This window comes from Silurus aristotelis (assembly GCF_946808225.1).
Source record: "Silurus aristotelis genome assembly, chromosome: 9".
Classification (NCBI taxonomy): domain Eukaryota; kingdom Metazoa; phylum Chordata; class Actinopteri; order Siluriformes; family Siluridae; genus Silurus; species Silurus aristotelis.
The window spans coordinates 21,509,211-21,527,517 of NC_139582.1; the positions used below are offsets into that span (position 1 = coordinate 21,509,211).

The 18,307-nt window shown below is 37.3% G+C and overlaps 1 protein-coding gene and 1 long non-coding RNA gene across 2 annotated transcripts in view; one reads left to right on the forward strand and one right to left on the reverse strand.

Annotated features, from left to right (window-relative positions):
* Window positions 1–18,307, reverse strand: part of LOC310731156 — a 282,526-nt gene that overhangs the window by 94,517 nt on the left and 169,702 nt on the right. The window lies entirely within an intron of this gene.
* Window positions 1–18,307, forward strand: part of plcb2 (phospholipase C, beta 2) — a 29,322-nt gene that overhangs the window by 2,546 nt on the left and 8,469 nt on the right. The window contains exons 4-27 of the mRNA XM_083550434.1: window positions 733–873; window positions 2,355–2,434; window positions 2,654–2,707; window positions 2,794–2,869; window positions 3,704–3,804; window positions 3,998–4,158; window positions 4,323–4,469; window positions 5,229–5,386; window positions 5,502–5,584; window positions 5,668–5,752; window positions 5,929–6,064; window positions 6,155–6,279; window positions 6,604–6,700; window positions 6,814–6,898; window positions 7,808–7,932; window positions 12,145–12,296; window positions 12,737–12,901; window positions 13,066–13,165; window positions 13,314–13,418; window positions 13,508–13,563; window positions 13,780–13,837; window positions 13,958–14,383; window positions 14,851–15,034; window positions 15,769–15,898. Coding sequence (XP_083406560.1) covers window positions 733–873; window positions 2,355–2,434; window positions 2,654–2,707; window positions 2,794–2,869; window positions 3,704–3,804; window positions 3,998–4,158; window positions 4,323–4,469; window positions 5,229–5,386; window positions 5,502–5,584; window positions 5,668–5,752; window positions 5,929–6,064; window positions 6,155–6,279; window positions 6,604–6,700; window positions 6,814–6,898; window positions 7,808–7,932; window positions 12,145–12,296; window positions 12,737–12,901; window positions 13,066–13,165; window positions 13,314–13,418; window positions 13,508–13,563; window positions 13,780–13,837; window positions 13,958–14,383; window positions 14,851–15,034; window positions 15,769–15,898 — 3,030 coding nt within the window. The remainder of the gene's footprint in view (window positions 1–732; window positions 874–2,354; window positions 2,435–2,653; window positions 2,708–2,793; window positions 2,870–3,703; window positions 3,805–3,997; window positions 4,159–4,322; window positions 4,470–5,228; window positions 5,387–5,501; window positions 5,585–5,667; window positions 5,753–5,928; window positions 6,065–6,154; window positions 6,280–6,603; window positions 6,701–6,813; window positions 6,899–7,807; window positions 7,933–12,144; window positions 12,297–12,736; window positions 12,902–13,065; window positions 13,166–13,313; window positions 13,419–13,507; window positions 13,564–13,779; window positions 13,838–13,957; window positions 14,384–14,850; window positions 15,035–15,768; window positions 15,899–18,307) is intronic.

An 18,307-nucleotide genomic window follows, 5' to 3' on the forward strand; every position in this document is an offset into this window, starting at 1 on the left:
GCCATTCTGCACATTTGTGTGGCTCTGCCTCAGCTATGTGGTAACAATTTTGAAAAGAGAGACATATGGCTGAAAAAGCCAGGTGTCCCAATACTTTCGTCCATAAAGTGTATATGAAGACACTTTATATTTCGATATGATTTTGTGAAAGTGACGTGAAGGAGCTACAGACACATGCACACACAGTCAGGCACATACGCAAACAGCCGGGGTTGTCGTGTTAAGATTTGCATTTTGCCAGATTTGCTTGGCTCGGCTTGGCTTGTATTCACAAATGTCCTTTGTATGAAAAGCAGATGCAAGGGTGTTTAGAGTTGAAATGTTCTCAGCCATTGCACTAGTGAGGCCAGGCCCTAGAGTGAAAGATAAATATTATGAAAAGTGTATTTGGCAGAGAATTGTACATATGTGGGCCAATCTGATAAGCATCTAATGAAATAGAGATGAAAGCATACTTGGAATACTCTTCATGATCAGTTGCCCAGTTTTTGATTTTAAATTGGTCAGTATTAAGCAAAAAAATGATATAATATTTCATGTATGTAAATAACAACATAGATCTGCCTTCCAGAACAGACATCAATAGTTCAGACTTTTTAATTATTAATGGCAACTTTAAAACTGTTTTGCTTACAGTTTTAAAATGTAGGAGGAAAATAATCACAAGCAAAAACACATTTCATTTTCCTGCTTTATTTATGTAGCTTTGATATAACTTTGTTCTATCAACAGCATCAAAAAGTTCGAAACACCTTCAACATGGACTTCCCTGACAGTAATTACTTAGCCAAGACCTTAACCATCGTAACTGGTCCTGACATGGTCAACCTTACATACTACAACTTCTTTGCAGCCAAGGAGAATGTAGTGCAGGTAGGAATTTCCCCTTATTACTGACTTTTACCACAAGGAACATCTGGGACATCTTTAAATTAGCTAAATAAATTATTCGATTTTTGTTACAGATTTGGACAAAAAAATACCGTCTGATTTCAAAACATAAATAATGCAAATTCAGTTAGTGTAGCTTTCCTGGATATCAGATTGCACCTAAAATCTGCAATAATGATAATAATTACAATGAAATATTTTATAGCCAGGAAATCCTTATTAGATTCAATGATACTAGACATTAACTATGACTTTATTATTTTGGCATGCTAAGCATTTTGCTAAACATATAAAATAGATCTCCCAAATCACCACGCTGTTCAAACAATTGTATTAGATTTGTACCAGTGTCATACTGACTTCCTAAAATCATGTTTATCTCCACTTGACACTCATACAGTAAGTCCCATCCTAAAGGCTGCCACAAATTGATGAGCTCTAATGCACTACACAAACTGTGGTTTCTGTGGTGAGGCAAATGCACTTTATGAGTTTATGACCCTCATATCCTGCTTGAGTTCTGTCAATATGTAACCATGTGTCTATGAAAGTACGGTTCAGGCAAAGGTACTTCAATGGCCGACAGTTGGCTAGTGATAGTTCTATCAGGTTAGTGATGGAATAAACTTTGCTTATTCATGTAAAGCTCAGGGATTTTATGCCCTCTGCTGGAAGAGATTCTAAAAGAAAAGAAAGGATTGTTCACTGAGCAGATCCGCATTAAACAGCACATTTTCTCTGAGGCCTTTGAAGACCTTTTAACCATACATGGTGACATCTTCACATTTTTAGTTTAAACATAAAAAACTCTTGATTTGATTTGCACTTCTCTTTACAAAACAGCAGTAATGTTAAAGGCTTGTTCACTCCAAAAGTGTCCACGTCTTCTGATTGTCTAAAAGCAACTGCTATAAATGATTATGCACAATGTATCATTTGCACTTAATATGTTTATTTATATATGCAATTATATGCATAAAGATAAGACATATGACCATGCCTCTCATGATATATCTCATTAGAAAACTTCATTAAATAGCTTTCATTTATAAAACATAATACTAACTGCTAAATTAATGATGTTAATAATAATATTATCATCATATTATAACTACTACTACTATTACTACTACTATTGCTATTTATTTCTGGTCAAAATCCAAAGCAATATAACAAATGTAATTAATATACATGTTTATTAAAAGTATTTTTGGGGCATTCTGTATATTTATTTTTTCATCATTTTTTGGCCAGAATTTAGCCAAGCTTTTTTCCCCATAGTCTTTTTGGAACACTACTTTTGGACACAAGTGTATCAATTCTAAAACTGAAAGTCAGTATTGTATTGATTAATCATTTCAGAGTAGCCTTAATAATGAGATGTAACTTATTCATGATCATGCAATGAATATTAAACCTAATATTCAAATTATTGTAACAATAAATCTTCTTCCCTCCACCAGAACTGGGCTGATGACATTCTGTCCATTGCCTACAACCCCCACAGGGCCACTGTCTGTAGACAAGTCTACCTGGATAAACTGTAAGAAACTGTTGGCTACTGCACTTTTGAGTATTGTACGTGTTACATGTGTGCAGGTTTAAACATTGTTCAACATTTCATTCATTTTTTTAAATGAATATCTGAATTATTGGTGCAGTCATCATTGTTGATAGCCTCCTCAGCTACACCCATCCAAGCAACAAAGAAAAATGATTGTGTAGTGCACTAATCAGTGTGCTTACTTCTTTTCTCTCATAGGTATGTCCGTCTCACACTGCAAACCAACAAAGACGGCAAGATTCCTGTTAAGTAGTACGTTTTTATTGTCATTATAATGATTATTTGCAATATGAGAGTTATGTGTATCTAAAACCTTACAACTTACTACTATACCACAGTATCTATAAGATGTTTCCAGCTGACAAGAAAAGGGTCGATAGTGCACTCTCATCTGCAAAGCTTCCTAAGGGAAAGGTGAGAGAGCTTCTCAATTTAATTGTGTGCCTGTTTTTATGTTTCCATAGTCTTCCATTATGTAAAATAACATCATTATAGAACATACAACCTTTAATAATTCATGTTAAGACAGAAAATTTTTTTTTTAATCTGGTTGGGTTCATAAAAAGGATTTACAAATAGTAATGCACATCTGCACTTATATAAATAATTTATATCCATAGAACTGGTATTATTTTCCTATGCTATTGAGTCTTGAACTGTTTTATGCATTTAATACTTCAGTAATTTTCCCATTTATAAATTTTTTAATGACAACACAAAGTGATTTTTGCCCATAAATGTATTGAAATGAGGGCATTAATGTTAACCCACTGTATTATATGAATTATAGGTGCCCTACTGTCAGAGCTGCTTTCATTGAAAATGTATCTACGATTAGAAATGTAGAATTTGAAATAAATTTAATAACAAATAAGTGGTGGCTCCAGCGGTTAAGGCGCTGGGTTGCCGATCGGTAGGTCTGGGGTTTCGAGCCCCGGTATCGCCAAGCTGCCGCTCTTGGGCCCTTGAGCAAGGCCCTTAACCCACTATGCTCCGGGGGTCCCTTACAAGGGAAATATCAAGGTCCGTGACGTCGGAGTGACGTGGGGCCGCCTTCCCGTGGGCTCACCACCTGCAGGAGGGACCGTAAGGGACGGTGCTGTGAGGATTGGGCAGCAGTCGAAGGCGGGGGCCTGCTTAGACTGCTGCCCCCGCGACCCGAATTACGGATAAGCGGGAGAAAATGAATGAAAAAGGATTTTATACTTCACATTTATGTTGGAATATCATTGTATTGCATTTTCATAGTTTGACTCCATAAAGCCTGAAGTGTTCACTGAAGCTGCATTCAAGACCTTCCTGATGAACCTTTGTCCTAGGCCAGAGATCTATGAAATCTTCAGCACCTAGTAAGTGTCTCTGTTAAACATGGAACTTATCTTTCTACTCATTATGGACCAAGACATAAAGGCACCTCTGTAAAATCAACGTTAATAATATAGTGATAAATCTGGAGTCCATGTAATACACGAGTGTGATCCCTGAATGAAAATAAACTGATTCACTTTTGCACTGACCATTAATCGCTTTTATTATTTTCAGCTCTAATAAGCCCTACATGACCAAGGAGGTCTTTAGCAAGTTCCTGTATGAGAAGCAACGAGACTCAAGGCTTAATGAAGAGCTTTACCCACCTCTGAGACCTGATCAGGTAAAGTCTCTCATCGACAAGTACGAGCCTTCGTCCTCAAATTCTAACCGTGGTGAGTAAACTAACACAATGATTGTTTACAGTAAGACAATTAAATGATTTCAGCCTTTAATATACATCATGTGATTTTTAATTTAGGAGTTTAAACATTTTTTTTAAATAGATTATTACAATTTTATTTAGTTTAAATAATGGATCGATGCTGGTGTTTTTCAGGTCAGATAACCCCAGAAGGGTTTCTCTACTTCCTAATGGGGCCAGAGACAACACCTGTGATGTTGGACAAAATGGCCCAGTGCCATGACATGACCCAGCCCATCCCTCACTACTACATCAAATCCTCCCACAACACCTATCTTACTGGTAATAATGAATGGCTTATAAAACCATTGACACAAATGATCTAGGAATTGGAACATATATACATACAGTGTATGTATATATATATATATAAACCTAATATATCTTAAACCTAAATTTGATTCTGCTTAAACTATTGATCAAACTATTGATCAAACTATTAGCTATATCAGGCTTAAATTAATGTGCAGTAAACTAGGTCTGCCATTAACATTTTGAAGGGTTGCCAAATAAACTGTATTTACTATTACCGTAACATCACTCCAAGTTGAATTTTTACATTTTTTTATTCTCATTCTTATTTATTTGTTTCTTTGTTTCTTTTTTTATCATTTAATTTTAAGACATCCAGTCACCAGTCTAGCTTTATTCATGGCACACATGCTAGCTGGTCATATTTTGCTGCTAATGCCACCTCAGCATTTATTTATACAGTAATCAATATTACTCTTTTGATTGAGTAAGAATGACCATACTTTTAAATAAATACAGTCTCTTTCTACTTTTTCTCCAACCCTGGTAAGCATTCATTATTTGTTGTCAGGTATAATCTCTTCTTTTTGTAGGCTGTAGCACAATTCATAAAATTTTGAACTCTTGACATTTTCAATAGTGCAAATCTCCCATTATATGATTCCATTTTATATAACAATATCTCTCTCTCTCTCTCTCTCTCTCTCTCTCTCTCTCTCTCTCTCTCTCTCTCTCTCTCTCTCTCTCTCTCTCTCTCTCTCTCTCTCTCTCTCTGTTTTTTTTTCTTAGCCGGTCAGTTCTCAGGCACCTCCTCTCCAGAGATGTACCGTCAGTGTCTGCTTTCTGGATGTCGCTGTTTGGAGCTGGACTGCTGGAAAGGCAAACCTCCAGATGAAGACCCAATCATTACTCATGGCTTCACCATGACAACTGAGATCCTTTTCAGGGTCAGGTTTCCACCAATCAGAGCTTGTGCAATTGTCATGATATATACATTAAAAAAATGTTTTCCTTTAATAAACACAGCTAATAACAATTTTATTAAACCTTTTTCTGCGGTAGGATGTAATCGAAGCTATTGCAGAGAGTGCGTTCAAAACATCAAAATATCCAATCATTCTCTCCTTCGAGAACCATGTTGATACGTAAGACATTTTTCTACACCACAGTAGATTTTACATTTTGTTCTGGCTACTAGATTTGTCTAAATTTGGATTTGTCTACTTAGAGTCAAACAGCAAGAGAAGATGGCTAACTACTGTAGGACTATATTTGGAGATGCTCTGCTCACTGAACCCCTGGAGAAATATCCGGTATGTGGCTGTATATGGATTAGTAATTGATTCATGTTTGATAGTATAATTACCTCTATATATCCACTATATATTGAATAGTTATACATTTTAATCTATTCGGGAGTTACACGCACTTGATTAGATTCCGTCGTATCAGAGCAGGTATAACGATCTGTACTGGTTGTTGTTTACAGTTGAAGCCAGGTCAACAAATCCCCAGTCCTTCTGAGCTGATGGGAAAAATTCTGATCAAAAACAAAAAGGGCCCCACGGGCCCAGCCAAACCACCACCAAAGAAAACACAAGAGGAGGGTCCTGCTGAGAATGCAGGTGAGAATAATCTACAGATGGTTTCATATAAATAGTCATGTTGACTCAACCCTTCAAAAATATTAATTTGTGTTTTTCATCTTCCAAAAGGAGAGCAGCCTGAAAACCCTGAGAACCAGAACAACGAGCAAGATGAACCGATGAACGATGAACCTCATGATGAACATCATGAGGAAGAGGAGCAGGATGAGGAAAAGATGAAGAACTCTGATGAAGTAATGAGATTATATGATTATGATAACCACTTACAGATTTGTGTATACATGAGGGTTTGAGTAAACATATCTCAACATAACTTATTCAACATAACATAAAAGAATTCAGCGACACTTTATGGAAGGGAAGTCTTTATAACACTACATGATATTATAAGCTGGCAATCTTTTTGGTGTCAGGTTAACATAGTACTTGAGTAATGTGAAATTATGAACCCCTTTTTAATATTGTTACTGTGGTTTATTTGTAACTTTCTGCCTGCCTTTAGTTATTAACTGAAATGATACGGATTTCTATTCTTTTATGTTGACTGTTTGGATTAGGGTACAGCTGGGCAGGAAGTAACAGCTTTTGAGGCAATGTCTTCAATAGTCAACTATATTCAGCCACACAAATTTGTCTCCTTTGAACAATCAAGGAGTGAGTCATGTCTAGCCTGTTTTTTTTTCCCTATTCAAATTGAATTACTCTATAATAATTATAATACTACCAAAATGTGTTATTTATGATATTGTATGATTTTCCAAGCGCAGAAAAGAACAAAAGCTATGCCATCTCTTCTTTTGTGGAAACCAAAGGAGAGCAAATGATCGCTAAGAGTGCTGTGGAGTTCGTTGAGTATCCTTTACAATTCATTTAAATTTATGATTTTTATTGATATTACATGATTTGCACACGTTTCCTGATACCAAACTTTTTTTTCGCAAATCTGTTAGGCCACTACTTTGTTCATATCAGGGTTCATTTTTTAAACTTTTGAAATATTTATTTCAGCTGTAATTCACTATAAGTATTATAAGTCCAGTGGGTAAATAGTTACATCCGCCATACTGATGGTGTCCGATTCAAATGGTTCTATATGCTATATAGAAAAAAACAGTTGAGTCTTGAGAACCCCCCCAACTGTGAAGCATGGGGATGGCAGAATCAAATTGTGGGGTTTTGCTGAGAAAGGGACTGGTGCACTTCAGAAATGTTTTTTTTATGAGAAAGGAAGAGTATGTTGACATACCGAAGGAATTGCACAAAGATCCTGACCTGAAACTCTGAAATAATTTATGGACTGAGGGGGAAAAGAAATTGCCTTGACTGACCCTACAAGGATTCCTTTGAACTGGATTGAGTTGCACCAGTTCATTTAGAGGCAATTAGCAAAAACTTCAGCAAAGTATTGTGAGAAGCTTGTAAAAGGCTACACCGAAGACAAGATTCAAGTTTAGCATTTAGAAAGCACAAAATCCATGGTAATGCATACATATATTGCATGGTAAAATAAATGTTGAGGTTATATGTCTTTATCCTTGTAAACTTTAACCTCAGCTGTACACGAGCCAGCCCTGCCATGTCTTTATTTCCTCAGCAAAGAATTTATAAAATATAATATTTATGCTCTATAATAGTTACAATGTTCTGTATAAACATTAAGATGTAACCTGGAAACATTCATAATATAAGAGCACAGCTTCATAGTTGATAACATTTACAATGCAGAAAAACATAAGTGAATTCCTTTAACGCATGCTTCAGATATAACAAGAGACAGATGAGTCGTATCTACCCTAAAGGAACACGTATGGACTCTTCTAACTATAACCCTCAGCCCTTTTGGAACGTCGGATGTCAGATGGTGGCACTGAACTACCAAACCATGGGTAAATGCCTTTTGATTCAATCAGTGTACTGTGTAATGTAAACCTTAGATAGATCATAATTTACAAGGACAGTTTCCAGTTAAATGCATGACCAGTTTAGGACTAAATGAGCATTCTGTTCTGAAAGAAGACATTATTTATTTATGGAATAAGCTGTGAGTGGCAGCACTTGGAGCAGTATTTTCTATACAAGACAGAGTTTATACTTTCCAGTAACAAGAAAAGTGTGGTGGTTTAAGTGAGGCAAGTACCTTGGTAAGTGGCTTGGAATCCCTTTACATTTCTTATCAGTGAGACTTTACATAAAGCATTCCACAGTTCCTGCACATTTTTCAAGAGGTCAGTGTGTCATAGTGATTGGATAATCATTTAAAAAAAGAAAGTATGACATAATAATCAGCAGATCAAAAGTATCCTAACAATCTATTTTATAATGTAGAGTTGGACCCATGAATTTTCAACAGTAGAGAGTTATGATGCAGGATCAAAAACCTGGAGAAAGAAGGATAAAGATCAGGAGATGCGGTGTCTTACATCAGTGTTTAGACAAAAAGGGACCGCCCAATCATATAGGAAGAATTATGGAAACTGGAACTATTATACATCTCATTTCTGTTGTGTTCAGTTTGACACACTCCACAAAACGCAAAACATTTCTACAAACTAAGTACAAGGAATGACAGACAGAACAAACTTTGCTTTGAGATTGACACATGGCATGCACTCCTGGCAGAGTCAAGTCGAGAAGCTTCCATTAATATTTCAACCATATACAGCTGATGCAGTACACAGTGAAATGAGACAACTTTTCTCCAGAACCCTGGTGCTTCATAAAACAAAATAGAATCACATAGACTCTTAGCTACAAGAACGCAGCTAAGAGTCCTCGCCACATAAATTGCATCATGTGCAACCTGGTGCAAATAGTGCAAGAATAGACAGTGTAGGGCAGATACACAAAACTCAAAATAGCGCAGCCAGTAAACCTATTGCATATTATACAGTACAGTGTGCGAAAGAGAACTATATACAGGAGTGTACTTGTAAATAAGCACAAAATGTAAACACAAAAGGTTGTGCAAAACAGTGGTAGCAGCAGTCAAATAGATGTGCAAAAACAGCATGTAAACAGTACTGTATATAGTTATAGTAAAATAACAATATAATATGGGTGGTGCTGTAGACATGGAGGTGTGAAATGAATATTAGTGTTTGTTTGAGTTCAGATTTGTAGCAGCTCAGTAACAAACAGTTGAGTGATTGTGTGCGTGTGAGTTTCAGTTCCAGTTCAGTGTGTTGAGTCTGATGGCTTGAGGGAAGAAACTCTCAGTCTGGATGTGAGGCTCAAATGCTAGCCTCACAGCTAGAAGAGTGAAGAGTGTATGTGAGGGGTGTGTGGGGTCGTCCACAATGCTGTTGTCTATGATAGAGGGCAGAGAGTCTCCAATGTACTTCTCGGCCATCCATACTCTCCTCTTGTGATCCAAGACCATGCAGTTCCCAACGCAAGCAGCTGCTCAGGATGCTACTCAATGGTCCCTTTGTAGAACATGGGGGAGGAAGATGGGCCTCCCTCAGCCTTCTCAGGAAGAAAAAATTCTGCTGGGCTTTCTTGGTGATGGAGCAGGTGTTATATGACCAAGTGAAGTTCTCCCCCAAATGAACACCAAGGAATTTGGCGCTCTTGACGATCTCCACCGAGGATCCATCGATGATCAGTGGAAAATGGCTGCTCTGTGCTCTCCTAAAGTCAACAAAAATCTCTTTGGTTTTGTTAACTTTCAGAGACAGGTTGTTAGCTCTATGCCAGGCTGTTAACTGTATTACCTGCTCTTTGTATGCCGACTCGTCGGTCTTGTTGATGAGACCCACCACGGTCGTGTCATCGGCGAACTTAATGATGTGATTCGAGCTGTGCATTGCTACACAGTTGTTAGTCAGCAGAGGAGCCCCAGTGCTCAGTGTGATGTTGCTGGAGATCTGTTCCTGATCTGGACTGACCAGTCAGGAAGTCCAGGATCCAGTTACAGAGGGAGATGGACAGGCCCAGTAGACTCAGCTTCTCAATCAGGTACTAAGGGATAGTTGTGTTCAATGCTGAACTGAAGTCTATGAACAGCATTCGTATGTATGTGTCCTTATTGTCCAGGTGGGTGAGGGCCAGATGGCGAGTTGTGGCGATGGCATTGTCCATGGAACGGTTTGGTCAATACACAAACTGCATAGGGTTGAGAGTGGTATGTGGGAGGGCGCATGTGGGAGGGAGGCGTCAAATTGTCTTGTAGTTTGTGGTCGCCTGGATACCCCGCCACATGCTTCAGGTGTCTCCGCTGTCCTGGAAGTGGATGTGGATTCACCTGCTGTTCTTAAGGCCGTCTTGTCCCCTGCTCTGAAGGCGGAGTCTCTAGACTTTAGTAGCGCGCGCACTTTAGCAGTCATCCATTGTTTCTGGTTGGAGCATGTGGTGATGGTGTTGGAGATGGTCACTTCATCAATGCACTGGCTGATATAACTGGTCACTGATGATGTGTACTCCTTCAAGTTGGTGAAGTCGCTGTTGGTTGCAGCCTCCCTAAACATGTCCCAGTCAGTGCATTCTAAGCAGTCCTGAAGAGCAAAGATGGATCCTGCTGGCCAGGTTCTCACCTGCTTTCAAACTGGTCTTGACCACCAGTTGAGTGGTCTGTTTGCTAGGATTAGCATAACAGAAATGTGGTCTGAGTAGCCAAGGTGGGGGCAGGGCTTCACCCAGTATGCACCAGGGATTTTTTTGTAAAAAACTTTCAGTGGGTTTTCCCTCTCTGGTTGCAAAGTTCACATTCTGATGAAATTTTGGGAGCACAGTACTGAAATCTGCATGGTTCAAATCGCTGGTGACTATAAACAATCCATCTGGGTGTGTATTCTGCAGTTCGCTAATGGTCCCGTAGAGTACACAGAGCGCCTCCTTAGCATTAGAGCTAGGTGGAATGTACACTCAGAGCACAATAGCGGTGGTGAATTCCCGGGGTAAATAAAAAGGTATACATCTCACAACAATAAACTCCAAAAGCAGTGAGCAGCAGGTGGAAACGAGGACAGAGCTCTTACACCATTCTGTGTTGATGTAAACACACAGACCGCCACAGAGAGCTGCATTTCTGTTGGCACAGAAAGATGCAAAAAACATCCATGTGAGACAAACAGAAGCAGTCATATATTTGAGGGAGCGGTTAAAAAAAAAAAAACGACCCGCTACATTAAATACAAAGAACTACAGCAAATATTTTAGATGTAAGACATGACATTAGAGCTGGTAAAAAGACTGTTGAGACAATTATGAGGGAAACATGGACATGAGGCCATAGTAGTATAGAAAACTGTCTCAACGATTTGCCTCAAAGCATTTAATATACAGTAAAATTGAAATATTGTCTCATCCCTAGGTGGTAGAAATTTCTATTCCTAATCAGGGAATTCCCTGCACAGTCACTGTTGGAAATGTTAACAACCATTGGAATAACATTTAGGTAAAGGATCAGGAGATAATCTGCATGTCAGGAGGTGATTTGGTTTGCTAGTGATTTGCTAGTGATTAGGGTCTTGTGATTCATTGCTGAAATAAGTAAGGGACATTAAGCATCATTGTACGACATTGTAAGACTGGCAAATACATTGCTCTTCAGATTAATGTATTTGTACAAGCTATGTTCAGATTAAACATAATAAATAAGTCAAATTATTCAGTTTAGTAATCAAAATTGCCATAGAAAATCATAGTTATACGGGGATATAAAGCAAGGATTTTGTACATTTATTTGTACAAGTATTTGGATTTGTTATTCAGTTTCGGATGCTATCATGCCATACTGTCAGAAAATGTCAACAAGATGACAGTATGTTACAGTTACAACTAGAGATCAGTTCATTCTCATTTGGCCCTTATTTGATGATCCTTATGAAGTTGTGTAAAACTGTTTTAAAGAACAAGCGCTGCAACATGTACAAACGTTTCAGTAGCACTGATTTATTATATTAATAAAGGATCACAGTAGTACATCTCTTTACAATTAAATGTACTCAATATGATTGTAAAATATGACTTTTCTTTTCTTTCTCGATTATTAACTATATTTGAATGGATTTATATATTCTTCTGCTAGCAATAACCATAACAATAAAAAGATTAAAGCCTTTTATCACAGTGAAATTGAATGAAATGTGCTTATGTAGATTTTCCCATGCAACTGAACATGGCACTGTTCGAGTATAATGGGAGGACTGGCTACCTTTTAAAAAATGATGTGTTTCGGAGAAATGACAAGACGTTTGATCCCTTTTCCGACAAGCTTGACACCAATGTGCCCAACACGCTCTCAATCAAGGCAAGTCAATTCAACATAAAAGTTAAATCCAGATCTTAAACTAATGGTTCCAGGCTGTATGGCCTAAAGGTTACACTAAGATTAATAGATTGAAGACACTAATGTTTAACTTTATTATTATATTTTTTTAACTGTGTGCTCGAGCATTAAGCAACATACACCGACTGCATTATTCAGTCAAATTTTATGACCGATTTATCCAAGTAAACTGGCAATACAGTATAACTAAAAGATAGGTGTATGTGATATTCCTTTTCGAATATAGTCCCTGGTATGTGCCAGTTACACAGTATGTCATTGATTAAATGCAGTGATTATAAATTATCCCGTATTGCACTCTTCAGTTCAAATTCTTTAAGCTATTTTTATATATTATTTTTTATTTTGTATTAGGTTTTAATATACTTCACTCTCTCCAATCTTGCCCTTGTTCCTTACAGATCTACTCAGGCCAATTCCTATCTGATAAGAACGTGAAAACAGCAGTGGAGGTGGAGATAATTGGCTTGCCTGGAGACCCCAAACGCAAATTCCGCACCAAAAACACAGCCACACCAAATGCTATCAACCCTGTGTGGAATGAGGAGCCCTTTGTGTTTGAGAAGGTTTGTTAATATTTTTCTAAATGACATATTTTAAAATACTGATTAATATCTGATATGATAACTAGGATTTTTTTAAATAAAACATTATTTCCTTTTATAATTACAAACGTACAGAGCATTATTTGAGGTTTTTTAAACATGTGTTATGTCTGTTTTTGAAACAGATTCTGCTGACAGAATTGGCTTCACTCCGGATAGTGGTTTATGAGGAAGGTGGAAAATTTATTGGGCATAGGATTATTCCCATTGATGCCATCCAATCAGGTAAATCAAAGGAATTTAGAGCTTCACCTTCACAACTTATACATTTACGAACAACATAATACAAACATAACAAATGTCATTCTGATCTGCATATTATATACTGTGTGTGTGTGTGTGTGTGTGTGTGTGTGTGTGTGTGTGTGTTTAGGATTTCATCATCTTTGTCTGCGTAGTGAGAGTAACATGCCGCTGATGCTCCCCAGTCTGTTTGTCTACATTGAGGTGAAAGATTACATCCCTGCTGCTTTTGCTGGTATGGACAACCACAAGAAGATAGTGTGATTTTTCTTTTCTTTCGTGGTTTTCTTTAGTGTTGTAATTCTATCTTGCTTGGATTTTTAGATTTCACAGATGCTCTCTTCAATCCTGTGAAGACAACAAAGCCTGCAAAACAGGAGGCAAGTTTTACATGAAGTTATACATTAAATTGGCATTAAGCTTTGAGAACACACAAAAAGTCATCCAATATCCATTTAATTCAACTTTAAAAAATTGTACGTTAGGAACAAGTTAATTAGGTTAATGGTAAATTAGGTTGATTTCTATCTTTTGCAATAAAAGCATACATATTATGTTAGGAGTGATTTATCTAAATACAATTTATCTGCTTCCAGAGTGCTAACTATGTAAGCAAATATGAGATGCCCGGTGCTGCAGTTGTTCCAGCCACAGGCAAGAAATTTTATTTATTAATCAGAGATCAGCATCATAAAAGATAGTAAAATTTGTAGACTATATGTATATTCTTTGGTGTAATAATTCACTTTTCTTATATGTAACAATATTTTGCAGTGCCAGAAGGGGGAGAGGCTCCAGCAGAGGGCAATGCTACCCCTTCAGAAACGCCTTCTTCGGACACAGAGCCTAAATCAGAGTCCAATGAGGCAGAAACTCCCAAGTCAGACAACGAGCCAGAGGCGCCAGCGACCTCAGAAGAGCCTCCTCAATCTGAAGCACCGGCACCAGCCGAAGAGGCTCCTCCCACAGAGGCACCTCCTCCTTCTGAAGAAGCCCCACCTGCTGAGGAACCTGCACCATCAGAAGAGGCTCCTCCCTCAGAGGCACCACCACCTTCAGAAGAGGCTCCTCCCTCAGAGGCTCCTCCACCTTCAGAAGAGGCCCCTCCCACTGAGGCACCTCCACCTTCGGAAGAGGCTCCCGAAGAAACCCCTGCACCATCTGAATCCCCTGAGGCAGAGAATCCAACTGATTTAAATGGTGAGCCTGCTGCGAACGTGGAGCCAGAACCACAAGTTAATGCTGCTTCAGACTCTAACCCAGCTGCCAGTGCGGAGCAGGATGCTCCTGTAGTTGACTCTGCAGCACCTGCGGAGGTTGCTGCTACTGGTCAAAGTGCAGCAAATGAGAGTTCAGGGCTTTGTGGAGCTCTGGGTAGGCTGTGTAAGATGTGAACCAGAGCATAATGAGTTATATTTCAATGGTAATGGTTTAACATTGCACACACCAGTAGATGTCTAAGAAAACACATTATACTTGTATATTTTCTGTCAAATATATGTATAAAAAAACTTGTACTTGCATGCTTGACCTTGTACTGCTTCAAATTAACTTCAAACTATTAAAAGTCCCACTGTCTTACTTACCGTCTTTGTCTCTCTGCTGTCCCTCACACAAAAACCATTCACACCACACAACCTCACCCACACACACACACACACACACAGAGCTGGCCTCTGTGACCTGTGATGAACTGCAGCAGCACAAGAACTACCTGAAGGTCATCAAGAGGCAGGAGAAAGAAGTGAAAGAGCTGGAAAAGAAGTTCCAGAAGAAGGCAGAGGAGCTAACTCAGAAATACAGTGACCTCTTCAAATCGCTCAAGAAGAAGACCACGTCGAAGAAGAATGAGTAAACAGAGATCTACCACTGCTTTTATTTATGCAGTCCTGTTGAGAGTATCTATTTCTTTAAATTGGCAATCTTGAGGGCATAGATATTTATTTTCTGTGTCTTTGTGGATATCATGCTGTTGTGTTGTGATGGGCTGTGCTGTGATTTCGGCGTCTTGTGAACGTGGTCTTAATGTGAATACATATTTAACCCCTTAAATGCAAACTCAATGAATCCAGACACATTTCACAGAACTACACGCCTGTTCCTTTCAATGTAGTTAGAAAAAAGTCACCAAATACTATACTTCAAGATAAAGAACTAAATATAATATCGATTTTAAGGGATTAAAACAACTGCATGACTTAAATTGACAATCATGCCTAGAATACACCTAATATTTTACAAACATCAAAAGACATTTAAAAAAACAAAGAATTATCAATGTACAAACCTGGGATGGGTTCCACTGCATACAATATGTAAAGAACACCATATTAAACTGAACATCCGGACTTCTATTTATTATCTATCAACCATAAAACAGGCATCTACTTCTAGGCATGGTTAAATCTATTCAGTCACTATTTTTGAACTATTTACCATTATTTAAATTTTGGAGTTAAAGCAGTTCAATGCACCTGATCACTCGTATGCATGTAAGTCTGTTTTCTCCAATCATTATTTTTATTAAGAAACCAAATTCACTAGTTCCAGGTCAATTTGTAGTGACTTATTTCCTTGCTGTTCAGGGCGGCAGCCGAAGAGCCTAAAGCAGAGCAAATCAATGAGCTGAAAACAAAGCTGCAGACGGAGCTTCGATCACTGTGGGTGGAGAAATATGATCAGCTGAAGAAGAAGAAAGAGCAACATGCCTCTGAGGTACCAATTGGCTCTTAAATCCACATGATCACATCTGTAGGTCAGAAATTTCAATCAAATATTTTATATTGTTGTGCATGTTCTGGATTATTCTAAACATATTGTTAATGTTCATTTTATTTTTCTGCAGTATTACTGTTTTGGCTTATTGCAAGTGCAAATAAGGTTCAAGGATAAATATTCATAAAGTCTCTTAAAACACTTAACTATAATACAACTCATTGTAAAACAGATGCCAAGTTCATCAGCAAACATTTTTGTTTGAGAGCTCTGCTCATCAACATGAATGAGTGTATGACACATGAGTACTATATCCATTGTGTTTGTGTCTAGAGCACAGTGAACCAATCTTTATGAAAGAGAAGTATGTTTTGATGTTTGTTGAATGACGTTTGAGAGCAGGGATTGGAAAACAAACCAGTAATATGCCTCTACCTTAATCAAGAGACAGGAAAACACTGGTTATGGGTTGGATATGTGGATCAATTCCTAGCAATATTTGAGATATTAGAAATTGACATAATGCTCTTTTTTTTTATAATTCTATTAAACAGAACATTAATCCAATTGACAATCTGCACATATTAAAAAGAAAATAAATTGTCATACTATGCTATTACAGTTTTTTCAGTTTCTTTGGAGCATCTTTCTCGAATCATCATCTCAAAATCATTAGTTCATCTCTCAAACTTGGGTATTTGTGTCAATGAACATCTCATTGCCACCAGAATGAAAAGTCCCTTTGTCATTGTTTACGAACAAGATCGTCAAAATGTTTAGTCATGTTGTCAGTATGACGGTGCACAATCTCAGTATTTTTTTATATAAACTACGGTTTGGATTACAGTGATTGAAAATGCACAAAATTTAAATTCTTTCTGTTTGGCATCTATGTATTTCAGCAGCAAAAAATTGTTTATTAGATTTTATTTGATTGCATATTTGATTTATGTTGATTGATCGGGAAAGGGGTTCACACTTTTACTGTACTGTAATAGTGTTCAATTGTTTCTTGGATGTTCGTCCATTTTAGAAATTGTAATTCTGTGTTTTGGTCTGTTGCCAAATGAAGATTCACAAGATTCACCTTTGACCTATTTTAGGGAACTATTAAATAATTGGTTGATCTGATGCCGTACACTCTCCTTCATTACTGACATTAGATTCATCTGCACAATTCATTAATTCAAGTAACATTAAAAAAAAAGTTTAATTGAAATTTAAGCTTGACATATTCTGACAACTGGTTTAATCATTTTGCATTTAATGAATTATGAAATTAACTGATGCCGAGATGTTTCATTGTCATGTATTAAGTTAATTTGCTAGTTTGTAGGATTGATATGTAAATAAAGATAGAATGCATACAACTAAAACACACACACAGTTTTATAAAATGGTAAGCATTGATAGTTTATACAAGATGCATACTATAAATTGGATATTTAGCCAAATGTACCTAAATTTGAATGTAGGCACTACAGTAAATTTTGCTACTACATGCACTACTACTACATGTACGCAAAGACATATCCTGAATACTGTGATGTAGTTATTATTAATCTAGATACCTCTAAACAATTAATTGATTTTCTCTTCCTTTTTCCCACCATGCCTACTGGTAGACACATTCCAGTCCTGTGTTTGGCTTTTGTGCTATTGTATATTGCAGTGTCAAAGGCATATCTGACAGGTTGTAGCTCTGGCAAAGTTCCTAGCAGTGATATACTGATATAGGCTGATATACAGTGGCTTTTAAATGCTAGTTTGACACTTTTGCTCTAGTCATGACTAGGGGTTTAATCAAATACCTGTAGTTCTCTGACACCTCAACATCACAGGTAGGTAGGTAGCTAGCTAGCTAGCTAGCTAGCCAGATAGATAGATAGATAGATAGATAGATAGATAGATAGATAGATAGATAGATAGATAGATAGATAGATAGATAGATAGATAGATAGATAGATAGATAGATAGATAGAACTTTATTGTCATTGTGTACAATAAAAAAGATGTATCTATGAAAATATGTAAAATATGTGTGTAATGTATATTCGGCTCAGGTGCAAATGTTCCTGTACATTCTTCTAGATGGAACAAGGCTAAACAGTTTGTGACTGGAATGGAAGGAGTCCCTAATGATGTATTTTTCAATTCTTCTCTACCAATACATCTATTGTGTTGAAGATGCTCAATGACTGGTAGTTTGTTACTACCATTAAGTTACAACACCGATTGGGGAAGTGAATAATATCAATTATATTATCTCTTTACGGTGACATTTATAGTGGATATACTGTGCATTTAGAAAGTATTCAGACCTTTCTTTCGATTTTGTTATGTCACAGCATGATACTACAATCTTTTACAGTCTTTTTTCAGTTGCTTTGAAACGTTTCTCAGATCAAA